Here is a 14,907-nt window from a genome sequence, read left to right on the forward strand (position 1 = left end):
AGGACGGGGATGGGGAGGGCGTGGTTCTAAAGTGCATCGTTGGCATAAATAGATGACATTGTAAGTGACTGGAAACCTTGTTAGTACTTCTGCCCAAGGACACGCAACAGATAGTACAAATGCCCTCTAACTGGTGACTTGTCACTCCAGCGAAAGGCATTGCTGAAGAATGTGTGTCCCATGTGAAGCTCTTTGAAGGCTTGGGTTGGAAAGGCAGATTATCTCGTGTAATTAGCAGAAGAGAGGCCAGAGAGGTGAGTTGATAATCCCTTTCATGAGTGGTGGGGAACCACAGCTGCTGCTTCTGAGGGAAGCAGAAGTACCTTGAAGTTCGGGGAAGAAGTGGTGAATAACTGAATCGATTGGTGGGTTTTATAAAGGCCACTCTTGTGCCTTGAGCACCTTCTTTGGGCCTCATCTAGTGCCTTGGAATGTGAAAGACACAAAGTAATGTGTAACCAGGTCCCCATTCATGAAGGGTTTACCTTCTGATCGGTGGCAGAGGATAACACAAGATTATCTGTGATTTAAAGCCCAAACTGTGTTAAAGGAAAGATTGCAGGACATGGGAGAAAAAAGAGGTCCTTGCAGGGTGATAGGGAGTCAGTAATCATTTGTCGAACTGCATTGTGAATGTGAGCTTTACAGTGTGAGGAAGACACAGATAAGCTGTTGTTCCAGGCAGAGGTAAACCGCGAGCTGAGCACAGAATTTAGGGGAGGTTAGGAGTCCCGACTGGAGCAGAGGGTGGAATTTGGCAGATGATGGAGGCAAAGGTGGATAATTAAGGCCAGGATAATTTCGGGAGCACTTTGATCGTCAGGCTCGGGAATCTAGGATTTAAGGAAACATAATAGTCTATGGGTGTGTGTGTGTGTGTGTGTGTGTGTGTTTACAGCAGTCCTTGGTAGGTGTTTGTAGCTTGGCGCTACAGTGCCAGGTGCTGCCTTTGAGAGCTTCTGCTTACTTTCCTGGTGACTAAGGACGAGGAAGAGGTGAAGCTTGGTGATTACACAACACATTGTGACACAGCAACCTCTCTACTTCCTGATTCCATCTGCTGGCGGGGCCAGTGGGAGGAACCAGTCTGGGGGGAGGCAGTGAATGGGGGCTCGAGGGATTCAGGGATGTGAGATCTACATTTTCTATGGAGACCCAGCAGTATACCTAGTGGGCAAAACATTTGAATCAAGTAGCAGTTAGACGAAGGAAGTGAACCTCAGTGGATCAGGAGCTGTGGCCTCGTGGCCCACGAAGAAGTCTGGGAACCAGGAACTAACTCCTTCTGAATGCTGCACAGTTTCTCCTAGCCCGCTTCATCAGCCTGATCTTATTCTGAATTCATATTATAGTCCACAAGCTCAATAGTAAACCAGTTCCAGTATCTTCTGTCCAGACTTCTGTGCCAAGACTACAGAAGAGCACCTATTTGGGTGATTCTCTTCAAAAAGAGAGGCCACTTGAAAAACATGGGGCTAGAGGTCTTCTCCTTCCGTTCTGGGATAGATTGACTGCGATGAACCTGCAGTCAGGCTGGTGATCTCGGTGCATCGCAGGCTCAGGAAAGAGCAGTAGGTACCATGATTGGATTGGATACCTTTCTTGCCTTCTTAATGACCCTTGTGGGATCTGGCAGATGGTTTGATGGATTGAGTGACCAGCCTCATGTGCTCACAAGAGCTGCAGACATGGGGAACATCGTGGGTTCCTTGGATGGTCAGGTCAGTGGTTAGAACTGAATTTCTAAGGTGGTTCTTTTTCCCTGAAAAGATGCAGCTCATTCATCATGAGAGAGGGCAAGAAATAAATCTACCTTAAAAAAAAAAAAAAAAAGCTTCATCGATGTCTAATTTATATACCATAAAATCCACCCACTTTAAGCATATTATAGTTCATTGATTTTTAGTAAATGTGCAGGGTTATATGACCATCACCACACTCCAATCCAGTTTTAGGATGTTTCCATCTCTCTGTAAAGCTTCCTGGTGCCTGTCGTGCTCTGTCGCTATTCCCACCCACAACCCACGAAACAATCAGCTGCCCTATGTCGCAGATAGACTTGCCTCTTCTGGATGTTACAAGGAAATGGAAGCCTAACATATGTTTTGTGCATGTGACTATCGTTTCGCATAATGTCTTTGAAGCATCCGTGTTGTAACATGTGTTCGTCTTTCATTCCTTTTTATTGCTGACTGATATTCCATTGTGTGGACAGACCATATTTTACTTATCCACTGATTCTTCAGTGGATGAATTGTTTCCAGTTTTCAGCTGTTGTGAATAATGCTGCTATATTGGTTTCTTGTGGCTGTCCTAACAAATTACCACAAACTTGGTGGCTTAAAACAAGAGGATTTTGTTCTCTCGTAGTTCTGAAGGCCAGAGGTCTAAAATCAAGGTGTTGACCGGCTGTGCTTCTTCTGGAGGCTCTAGGGGAGATTCCGTCCTTTGTCTTTTCTAGCGTCTAGTGGTCGTACCAGTCCTTGACTTGAGGTCATGTTACTTCCACCTCTGCCTCCGTCCTCATGTTGCCTTCTCTTCTGTGAGACTCTCAAAACTCCCTCTGTCTCTCTCTCATCTGGATACATGTGACTGTGTTTGGACCACACCCTGACTTTCCAGAATAACCTTCTCTCCATATCCTTAACTAACTCACACTTTTTGCCACCTGAGGAAACATTCACAGTTTCCAAAATCTGATGTGGATATCTTTTGGGGGCTATTATTCTGCCTACCACAACAGCTATGAGTATTCACATGAAGTTTCTGTGTCAGCATGTTTCCATTTCTCTTTGTAGATAACTGGGCGCGGAATTGCTGGGTTGCACGTACATTGCTGTTTAACTTTTTAAGAAACTGCCAAACCGTTTTCCGAAGAGGTTGTGTCATTTTATGTTCCTACTAGCAAAGCATGAGGGTTCCAGTTTCTCCACATTCCTGCCAAGACTGCCTTTTAAAAATTAATAGCCATTCTGGTGGGTGAGAAGTTGTATCTTGTTGCGGTTTTAATTTGCATTTCCCTGATGACTAATGGTTGTTGGACGTCTTTTCTGGTGCTTATTAGTCATCATATATGATTCTCGGTAAAATGTCTCTTCAGAGCTCTTACCTATCTTAAAATGGGATTGCCTTCTTCTTTTGGAGTTACAAGAGTTAGTCTACTGTTTTGTATGATTGTGGTCCAGTCATTGTCAGTCCTAAGGACTGTGGTGATGGAGGTCACCTTGATAAGGAAGGGCTGGGGCACCCCATTTCCCCAGGGTACCTAGAGCTGGGGCGAGGCAGCCACCCAGTGTTCGTCTATTACTGGGGGGGTAGGTGGGACTCACACGTGGTCCGTTGGCCGCCAGTTACTGTGTCGGGGAAGCCGGGAGACGGCTCGCCCCATGCCTTAGAGATCATAAGCTCAGTGGTGGTGTAGGCTGATAACTCTTATCACCATTTTAATTAAGGAGTTGTTTCTGTAATAATATATTTACTATATCTCTTCCCGTACTAAACTATTAAAAATCCCTGGTACAGGGACCACATCTGTGTGTTTCAACACTCTATCTCCAGTCTCTAGCACAGTACGTGGTACATATTAGGCAACCAACCAATATTTGTTGGGTGGAAGTATGACTGTAACATACCAGTAACGGGAGTCCAGGAGGATGCTGTCTGCTTTCCAGTGGGGGATTCACCTGAAATGATTAAAGAGAGGGTTATTTGTTGGAGGAGTGGTTCACTAACCACTGAATGTGCTCTTTGGTGACCTGTTTTTTTTTTTTTTTTTTTTTTTAATGTGTTTGGTGACTTGTATTTTAACTGCCACTGATGCCATCATTTCCCTCTTTTATTTCTCCTTTCCAGCGATCTATAACTACAATGCCTCTCAAGATGTGGAGCTGTCCTTGCAGGTTGGAGACACGGTTCACATCCTGGAGATGTATGAGGGTAAGTCTGGATGGCCTTCTGCCAGACACGGAGCAAGGCCCAAACCGTAGAAGTTACTTATTCATAAGGCACTTAGAGCAAATATCAATGTGCTTTTACTTCTGAAGTGATGCTAGTAAAAATCCAGGAAGTGCTTAGGGTATACAGTTTTGGACTGTGGGTGATTTCAAAACACCCAGCTGAGTGCATGAGCGCAGACATGCCCAGACACCAGAATCAAAATATGTGACTCTGGGGAATTCCCTGGCGCTCCAGTGGTTAAGGCTCCGCACTTCCACTGCAGGGGGCATGGGTTCGATCCCTGGTTGGGGAACTAAGATCCTGCATGCTGCGCCGTGTGGCCAAAAAAACCAAAACCAAAATATGTGACTCTGCATTTTGTGAGGTTTCAGTGCTGTTATACGTATGCCATCCTATTTAATTCTTATGGCAGTCCTCTAAGGGTGGCAGGGCAAGGGTTTTTTTCTAATTAAGAAAAAAATATGTATTATTGACTTTCAAAAATATAGAACTCTTAAAAAATTATGCAAGTTAACCCATGCTCACTTTTTTAACGTAGTTCAGAAAACTGATGTTCCAAGTAAATAAGGTGCCTCACGTCGTACAACTAGTGACAGAGCCAAATGAGATGAAGCACTGTTGATTTCCAGTGGCTTCTCATGAAGCAAGACCTTAATACATGAAAGATGCTATCTCTTCATAGGTACTGAAAATAAATAGGAAAAGCATATAATTCAACTCATATTCTAAAAGGCAAAAATATTTATTTCTTTGTAAAATTCTCTCAGATAAAATAATTAAATAAACCGATAAAAATTCAAAAAAAAAAAAAAATGTGACTGGATGCAGAAGAGCCTGACGCAGCACTGGCTCCAGAGGAGACACGTGTGCCTCTGGTCTGGCGGGAGCTCGAAGGAAGCCCAGATGCTGAAGTGGCCCTTTCTTCTCAGCACTAAATGTTCCCAGACTCGGGGAGAAATGAGGGAGAGACTTACTGGTATTGCTGAGATTCCTTCAGGGAATTAGGTCAGGACGACTCTAGGTCCGGAAAGCCTACTAGTATATTTCCTGCAACTAGGTCGGGCTGGGGAGGGGGTCCCAGTTAACCTGTGAGTGGGCTGTCGGCCAGTTACCCAGGGCTCCCGGGTCATCTGAAGAGCACAGGTCATGTCTGCACCCACCCCACCCCAGGCTTCTCGCTCCAACTCAAGCTCTCTAAATCCTAACGGGACTCATCCACGTATCCACATTTCTAATCCAAATGCCTAGAGCACAACAAACATGTCTCTAGGCCCCTGACATTGAGGATCAAAGCAAAGAACACTGAGGGTCTATTGATTCTCTCTGAAGATTGGGGCAGGAATGAGGTGGGAAGCTAGGCAGATTTTTCTCATAGGGTGAGGCTTGTTAGGATAAGAACTCTGGATTTGCAGGGTCTGGCCCCCCCATGTAAATGGTTGTGATGATGGCATGGCAAGGGTGGTCGTCTAGAACCTAGTGCGGCTTCCAAGGGCAAGGCAGACAGACACAGGATGGGGAAGAGGAGATGGGAGGTCCGAAGGAAAGGAAGTAGGGCTCGGCCATAGGAAAGCTAAGCCGTCTGCCGCATTGCACAGAAGACTCTGCTTTTACTCTTCCTCCCTTTAGTTTTAGGCAGAGGGATGGTGGTTTGCATTATCCTTCTCCCCTTCACACACTTCAGAGTGTCTTCGTGCAGCTTCCAGGGGCAGGGGAAGGGAGGGAGGGCTGCGTGGACGCTTCCCACTCTATTCTTTCTCTTCCATTTTTTTTTTTTTAATAAATGTATTTATTTATTTTATTTTTGGCTGCGTTGGGTCTTCATTGCTGTGTGGGGGCTTTCTCTAGTTGCGGCAAGCGGGGGCTACTCTTTGTTGCAGTGCATGGGCTTCTCATTGTGGTGGATTCTCTTGTTGCGGAGCACAGGGTCTAGGTGTGTGGGCTTCAGTAGTTGTGGCACGTGGGCTCAGTAGTTGTGGCTTGCGGGCTCTAGAGCGCAGGCTCAGTAGTTGTGGCGCACGGGCTCAGTTGCTCCGCGGCATGTGGGATCTTCCCGGACCAGGGCTTGAACCCGTGTCCCCTGCATTGGCAGGCAAATTCTTAACCACTGCACCACCAGGGAAGCCCCTCTCTTCCATTTTTATTCTCACCATCTTAGGTCCAGCCAAACATTGATTCCATGGCGTCACCAAGACACTAGGGATAATCTACTTATCTTTTTCTTTTTTTTTTAATATAAATTTATTTATTTAATTTATTTATTTTTGGCTGCGTTGGGTCTTCGTTGCTGTGCACAGGCTTTCTCTAGCTGCAGCGAGCAGGGGCTACTGTTGCGGTGTGTGGGCTTCTCATTGTGGTGGCTTCTTTTGTTGTGGAGCACGACCTCTAGGTGCATGGGCTTCAGTAGTTGTGGCTTGCGGGCTCTAGAGCGCAGGCTCAGTAGTTGTGGCACACAGGCTTAGTTGCTCCGTGGCATGTGGGATCTTCCTGGACCAGGGCTCGAACCCGTGTCCCCTGCATTGGCAGGCGGATTCTTAACCACTGCACCACTGGGGAAGTCCTACTTATCTTCTTGAACTCCTTTACATATTGAAACCATAGTCTCTTCAAGCCTTACTAGGTCATACAGCTTTGTCTGGGGCCAAATTATTCTACTCTACCTAGTCTTTATGGACACACATTTTTCCATTACACCGGTAAAAGGCACATGTTCAGTTTCCATGGGCTTGAAAATAATGTATATTTTATGATTACTGGGTGCAAAGTTCTATAGATGACAATTAGATTGTGATTTTGTCACTTTTTTTTTTTCCAACTTTGCTATATGCTAACCTTCTTTCTGCTTTTTCTGTTGCTGAGAGAACTGTGTTAAATCTTCCACCATGATTGCAGTTTGCGTCAGTTTACAGTGATGTCAGTTTTTTGCTTTCTGTATTCTCAGAACTGTTTTTAGGTGCATACAATTTTAGAATTGTTATATTAGACAATTCCAACTTTTAATTCCTGTTTGTAAAACTTTTTATCATTATCTTCATCTGCAGTAATGCTTTTTTCCTTAGTCTTTTTTGTCTGAAATTGCAACCAATTCACTGGCAGTGCCAGGGCTTTCCTGACCCCACAAGGCCGTCAGAAATGCTGCTTAGCCGCTCAGGAATCTTTTCTTAATTCAGCAGATGCCCCAAGAGGAAAGCAGCCCCCAATGCTGGCCTCATCTTTCTGAGTTTCGTCTTTTTCAGATCTAGACCTGGTAATTCTTTACCATGTTAGCTCCTGTGTGTGTGTGTGTGTGTGTGTGTGTGTGTGTGTGTGTGTGTGTGTGTGTGTGTGTTGTATTGTCAGGCTTTTCTAATTGACCTGCAGAGTGTGGGAGGGAAGAGCACAGAGTTGATCTGAAATCAAGTAGATGATACCTTTTAAATACACTTTCAAAATCCTTTTTACATCTTTATGTGACCCCAGTGTTTCTTGAAATAGTTGATTGAAACACTTTGTCCTCACATGATTCATATTAATGGTAATTTTAAGTGTGCGTATTACTTTTACTTTACTGAACAATCTCCCAGTCGACCAATGAGCATTCCTAAAAGTAGCACTCCTATGGACCAAGCTAATGTGGTCACCAAGCTTGGTTGAATATAAATGTAAACACACAAACACGTCTGTTTCAAATACCTTCCGGAGCTTGAGTCCAAAAGCCACAGTGCACCTAATATATTACAACTTACACAGCGGTACACTTGCCAGAAGTGCTGGCGCAGTTGACAGTCATACAGAAAACTGTTACTTGATCACTGATCCAGGTGCTGGAGGTCCTGACAGCAAGAAGCCAATTTTCTTGTTAATTGTTACCATAAAATGCTTGGGGGGCCAGCCATAGAATTCTTTCATTTCAAAGAAGGACGTCAGGGACTTCCCTGGTGGTCCAGTGGTTAGGATTCTGTGCTTCCAAGGCAGGGGGCACGGGTTTGATCCCTGGTCAGGAACTAAGATCCCACACGCTACAAGGCGTGGCTGAAAGTAAATAAAATGAATGAATGAATGAATAAATGAATAATAAAATTTTAAAAAGAAGGATGTCAGTGCCCATTCTGTGAAAGTGGACATTGTCAGGGTGTGAATGGGGAGATTTAGAGCATGAGCTTATTCACTTCATTAACTGCCAAGTGGCAGGTCAGCTTTACAGAGATGATTATACTGGCTTAAGGTTTCAACTAGTGTTTATTTTATGGGATTAATTTTTTTAATGGTTCGTGCATTGCCAGACGCAGTGATAGGTACTTCTATCTGCTAAGTACTTTGAGTTCTTGGCTGGGTTCTCAAGTTTCTTGATTATTCAAGGCAGTTCAGGACCAGGACGCAGTGAGGGCAGGAGGGCTTTGCAGACATTAAACATGATGGAAATGCTGAGTAATAGCTTGTGTTCAAGCCCTCCTCCCCCATCTCCTCTTTCCTTTAAAAAAATAAATAAAGTGGAAACACCCACATTACTGCCAGATGGAATTGAAGGGTGGTGCTGGCACCATTTCATGGCCCTGGCGTGCGGGGAGGGGATTGTTTCTTTCAACTTCCTGTCAGCGCTGACTCCAGGGGTCCCACCCCGCCAGACACCCTGCCTTTGAGATATTTGCATACCAGACCTGGGTGGGCTCTTCTGGTGTGGACATGAGTTCACCTTTCTGGAACCCACACTTGAAAAATTCTTTTCTGCCCACAACAGAATTCCACTGAGGACTCTCCTTTTGCTGTTCCCCGCCCTGTGGTTGAATGAATGATTCCAAAAGTGGTAGCTCCTTGAAGGCCTGCTCCTCCTTCATCGGCAGGGCCCGTGCCTAGCATAGCTCCCAGTATACAGTAGGTGCTCAGCAAGCCTGTTGTATGAGTGAAGATAAATGGGAGACCAGGGCAAGCCTGTGGGAGCAAAGCAAGGTAGTGTGGAGAGTAAGGGGGATGGGGCCACCTCCACAGAACCCCCGATAGTACAGGGCAGGGCTGCTTTTCTCCTTCTATGAGACGCCAGCGTTGCCCTGCCCTGTGCAGACCACATGATGGATTTGGTTACCGCGTGAGCTGCTTTTTCCAATAACGGCTTCATTGAGATAGATCTCAAATACCATCCAGTTGACCCAATTCAATAATTATTTACAAAGTACTCTATTCACAAAGTAGGGCAACCATATCACTATCTACTTTCAGAACATTTTCATTATCCCCAAAAGAAACCCTCTACCCATAAGTGGTTTTTACCCCCCAGCTCCAGGCAGCCACCAACCTAATTTCTGTCTCTGTAGGTCTGCCTATTCTAGACATTTCACGTAAGTGGAATCATGTAACGTGTGGTCCTTTGTGACTGTCTTCTTCTACTTAAAGTGATCTTTTGGGGGCTCATCCGTGTTGTAGCATGTGTCAGTACCTCATATCTTTTTATTGCTAAATAATAGTCATTGTAAGCATAGTTCACATTTTATTTATCTATTCATCAGTTGATGGACATTTGGATTGTTTACAATTTTTAGTTATTATCAATAATGCTGCTGCCATGAACTACAAGTTTTTGTGTGGATATATGTTTTCATTTCTCTTGGGTGTATCCTTAGGAGTGGAATTGCTGGATCATATAGTAACTCCGTGTTTAACCTTTTGGGGAACTGCCAGGCTGATTGCTTGAGCTTTGGCTCCAAAACAGGAGACCACAGTGCACATGAGAGAGTTACCATTCCTCATCCCTTATCACCGTTCCTCTCTGTAACCTTGCCCCTGAACGTCATTTGTTACTAGAAATAAGGGAAGGGAGTAGAATTGACTGAGAAGCTGTATATTGCTCATTTTTTATAGACCACCAAGAATTGTTGGCCTTCAGAAACTTTTTCAGGGAACAGAAGTCCTCAAGGACTAAAACAAGTGTCCTTGCCTTTCTTCTTCTTTGGCACTGGCCTGCCTGTAGTCACTGCCATGTCTTTGCTTCTTTAACCAGAAAAGAGTTGGCAGTGAGACAGCTGTTCTCCGTCTGAGTGTTTTTTCCCACCCCAGATCCATGGGCATGACTGAAAAAGCACTGATACCTGGGGGAGATTCCAGTTGTGGTCATTTATTCATTCAACAGGACTCGCTGAGAAAGTATTATGCTCTTCTGTGCCAACTACATTTATTGACCACAAGAGATGTTCTAGGCATTGAGGTCACCTGAGTGACAAAATGGCAAGGTTTCTGCTCGCACAGGGTTTTCATTCAAGAGATAGACAAAACAAGTGAACAAAATATGTGAACAAAAACATTCAGATACTTGTAAGTGCTATGGGGAGAAAAGGATGGTGTTATATAGACCAGAGGCAGATGAAAGTGATGGAGAGCGAAAGGAGAAGGACCACTTTCGTTTGGATGGCTTTGTCCCTATCTTATCTAGGGTAACTGTCCGTGGGCAAGACATTTGAACTCTCTTTGTGTCATGGTCATTTCATCTAAAATTGGATCACTCTTTGAATTGAAAGTGATTAAATGAGAATGACTTGAAAAGTAAGGTTTCAGCATCCCTGATGCCATGAAGCTCTCCTCTCCTGTAATTATCCAAATTCCAGTCACAGGTGATTTCAGGCTCAGGGTTTGTTGTTCCACCAATGGGTACTGGTTTCCTGCCTTTGATTCATGTCCATTATTTAACTCATTTTCAGCTCCGTAAACCACTCACAAGCTTAAGAGAGAGGGTGACTGGTGTTAACAGTGGTTTCTGGGGGTAAACATAACACAATTGGCTCCTGTTGGAAATAACAAAATGAAATAATGTCTCAAAGGTGTTTCAAGCTCTGCAGAGGCAGGTACAGCATAAAGTTTTATATTATTTCAGTGTAATTTGTTAAAGACCCAGAGGAGAGCACAAATGATTGTATTGGAACCAGAGGAAACAGGCAATCCTGAAAAGTTGAAATAAAAAGGAACATTTGTCTGTATACAGGAGGTCCCCAACATATATATTTCTTCTGTGTGGAATGAGGCCAGTTTTGAAATACACCTTAATCAAGAAATCCACTACCTTATGATATGAAAAGATATAGACATGGATTATGACTTGGGCTATACATGTTTTGAGTCTCATCTTTATAAAGCAAGCTTTTTTGAGTAAGCACAGAGGGCAGTATTATGATGGGTAGGTAAAGTTACATGGCACTAAATTTTAGCTCCGTAGCTGACAAAACTTTCTAACAGGCATAAAAAAGAAGAGAGTGTATTTGAGGAGTTTTTTCCAAGAAGAGGCTTAATAGGCATCTTTCTGAGATGTGGTATTAAGAACCCTCCATTGGAAAAGGGAGCCCTCCTACACTGTTAGTGGAAATGTAAATTGGGGCAGCCTCTATGGAAAACAGTATGGAGGTTCCTCAAAAAACTAAAAATAGAATTACCATATGATCCAGCAATTCCACTCCTGGGCATATATCCAGACAAAACTATAATTCAGAGAGATAACACGCATCCTTACGTTCATAGGAGCACTATTTGCAATAGCCAAGGAATGGAAGCAACCTAAATGTCCATCAACAGAGGAATGGATAAAGAAGACGTGGTACATATATACTATGGAATACTGCTCAGCCATAAAAAAAGAATGAAGTAATGCCATTTGCAGCAACATGGATGGACCTAGAGGTTATCATACGAAGTGAAGTAAGTCAGAAAGACAAAGACAAATACCATAGGCTATCACTTATATGTGGCATCTAAAATACGACACAAGTGAACATATCTACAAAACAAAAACAGACTCACAAATATAGAGAACAGACTTGTGGTTGCCAAAGGGGAGGGGAGTGGGGGGAGGAAGGATTGGGAGTTTGGGGTTAGCAGATGCAGACTATTATACATAGAATGGATAAACAACAAGGTCCTACCGTAGAGCACAGGGGACTATATTCAATATCCTGTGACAAACCATAATGGAAAAGAATATGAAAAAAGAATTTATATGTGTATAACTTTACAGCAGAAATTAACACAACATTGTAAATCAACTATACTTCAATAAAATTAAAACAGAAAAAGAACCCTCCATTGGATCATATGATACAGTAAGGTCCTATCAAACCTTTTCAAAACGTCTGATTTGAGAAGTTGTATTGTCACCTCCTACTATCCTGTGCAACAGTGAGTCAGCCTGGCAGTCTTGTCATCCCTTTATTGTTCCTCTTTTCTATTCACTTCCTTCTCTCTTTGATCAGCCATGCCCAATGACCATAAAACTAGTGAGAGACAAAATCAAAATTGATTTAAAAAAGTCAGTTCTTAACACCATGTGTAAAAGTTTACTGGGTTTAAGCTGAAATAAGGCATTCGATGTATTTGTAACTTTCATTTACTTTTGTTACCCCATTAGTCAAGATAATTGAAACTTTATTGTAATTCGGAATCCATAACCTCACCGTGTTCTAGTTAGAAAAACAACTGCCTTTCTCAAATGTAAATGGCAGTGAGCCCAACAGCTTGGATTTTACGACAAGCATTGCGTGCAAACATTTTGGCTCGAGCCTTGAACGCAAGGTAGGCCTTGTGGCATTTTGGTGAGTGTGCCGGTCACTTCCCACATCTGTTTGACCTTTACCTTAAGGACAGCTGGTCAGCTACTACTCCTGGAGACACATGTTCCCGAGATGTGTTTTTCCATAGATGTGTGTGGCAGTAGGAGGGTGTTTACAAAAAAAAAAACTAATTAAAAAGTAGAGCTGGTGAAAAGTCTCATCTCAGGTTTAATCTTTTAAAATTTTTATTAGAGTATAGTCAATTTACAATGTTGTGTTAGTTTCAGACGTACAGCAAAGTGAGTCCGTTATACATATACGTATATCCACTCTTTTTTAGATTCTTTTCCCATATAGGTCATTACAGAGTATTGAGTAGAGTTCCCTGTGCTCTGCAGTAGATCCTTATTAGTTATCTATTTTTTATATAGTCGTGTGTATATGTCAGTCCCAATCTCCCAATTTATCCCTCCCCCCACCTCAGGTTTAATCTTATCCAAAAGAGAATGCCTTCTCCTGTTTTTCCTTTTGAGATACATTCGAACGTTCTTCTAAAATTCCATCTTGAAAATTTGTGTTATTTGCGTATAGGCAAGTGTAGAATCTTCTAGGATCAGGTTCGGAACCGTTTTCTGAGTGGAGCCTTCATTCGGTTACTTCGTCGTGAACTGGTACTTGGCGTTGGCCCATTTGGGCCGCGGCCCACGTGCTGAAGGAGGCAAGCTCAGCCTGAAAGCAGAGATATACTGGGGATGCTGTAGAGGAAGGTTCTCGCGAGGAAGGCTCTGGTTTTGGTCTCCAAGGGATCTTGGTGGGATCAAGGGGTCCAGAAGGCGGCAAAGTCATGAGCAGGCTCCTTGCGTCCCAGGCACGTACATGCCCACTCAGGCTGTCTTCTCACCTCTGAATGCTGGGCATTCACATTACTTGGCATGTAACTTTTTTTTTTTTAATAGATCTTTATTGGAGTATAATTGCTTCCCAATATTGTGTTAGTTTCTGTTGCACAACAAAGCGAATCAGCCATATGCATACACACTGGCATGTAACTTTTATCAAAAGTGCCTTAGGTGTTTCATCCCCATTGCAGCATATAGCCCATCAAACCATCGTGGGACTGGGTAAGACTCTGAAGGGTTCGTGGAAAGAAAAAGGCTTAGAGGAAAGTTCAAAATTGATTGAGGGCAAATTGGAATTAGATATTTCTCCTCTTGCCTATATCTGGAGAGAGAAGGATAAATAGATACCTCTGCTCTGCTCATGGTAATGTCAGTAATTTATGATCTTTAAAAGCATATAAGGAGGCCTAGGCGTCATAAATATTAACCCTCTGCTAGAGCATCCCCATTTTATTCAACCCACGGAGGCAAATCATTCCATAGAAAGTGTTGTAGGAGCAGGAAGCACGCTACCTGTAAAACTTATGTGCTACAAAGGAGTCTTACAAAAGCTCGAGAACATCAGTTCTTTTCCTGGCCTCACCTCCATGTATAATTCAGGCTACACCTACACCTCCATGTATAATTCAGGCTACACCTAGGGAGGGGACAAGGCAAGACAGGAAAGATTCTCGTTAAAGATTATTCGTCTATCCCTTATATTCTGTATAGGCATCCTCAATGATTGTCTTTTGAACAAGAGTATTAAATGTGTGTGCATTTCACTTAGACAAATGAAATAGATTTTAAATAGCTGTACCTAGCAATTTAGCCTGTCTTTTAAATGACAGGAACAATGTACACGAAATTCCTAACCTTGAATGCTTGTTTAGTTGTCACCATGCAGGAATAAGAATCTGTTGTTATAGTTGGAAACGAAGGGTATGGGTCAGGGGGACTTTTTCTTCTTTAATATGTGTTACTGGCAGATTCATTGCCCACTGAGTGTTTAACCAGGCCTTAGAGTCACCTATTCTGGTGACCTTGGAGTTCTCCTTAGGCTGTAGCCAGTCTCTGCTCAGGCCCTGGGGTGTTCGGCATCGTGTTTCTTGGTTGTTGTAGCCGCTGTCATATGGTTTTTCTATCGCCCAAGTTGTTTCTTCTACTTTTTCTTGTTCTCGTTTCTTTAAAGTCATGTTTTCTACCCTTTTCTTGGGGGAGGGAACTTATTCTGTTGGAAAATAAAAGTATGTCTTCTTATCAGCCCGGAGGGCTCTGGGGAGAAGCTACCCCCAGCACGATTCCAGCTTGTGCTATGTTTGTCATCGGTAATTTAATAATAATTTAGAGAGGTTCTGCTCCTCCTTCCAGAGAGCACAGATACGTGCCTCAGAAAACAAATGAATGAGAACTCCATATAGAGTCTCCTACTGTCATCAGCATAGGAAGCAGATGACGGCCCTAAGAGTAGGAGCCGGTCCCTGGATTATGTCCTGGGGTCCTCACCATTCCAACTTGGGCATTTTCCATTTCTCTACGTGCCAGGCATTGAGCGAAGGGCTTTCATGTACTGC

General features: G+C 43.4%; 1 protein-coding gene across 1 annotated transcript in view; it reads left to right on the forward strand.

Moving 5' to 3' along the window:
- Window positions 1-14,907, forward strand: part of DOCK5 (dedicator of cytokinesis 5) — a 222,862-nt gene that overhangs the window by 55,870 nt on the left and 152,085 nt on the right. Inside the window, exon 2 of the mRNA XM_061200716.1 lies at window positions 3,853-3,936. Within this exon, the coding sequence (XP_061056699.1) occupies window positions 3,853-3,936 (84 nt within the window). The remainder of the gene's footprint in view (window positions 1-3,852; window positions 3,937-14,907) is intronic.

This window comes from Eubalaena glacialis, chromosome 9 (genome assembly GCF_028564815.1).
Source record: "Eubalaena glacialis isolate mEubGla1 chromosome 9, mEubGla1.1.hap2.+ XY, whole genome shotgun sequence".
Taxonomy (NCBI): Eukaryota; Metazoa; Chordata; class Mammalia; order Artiodactyla; family Balaenidae; genus Eubalaena; species Eubalaena glacialis.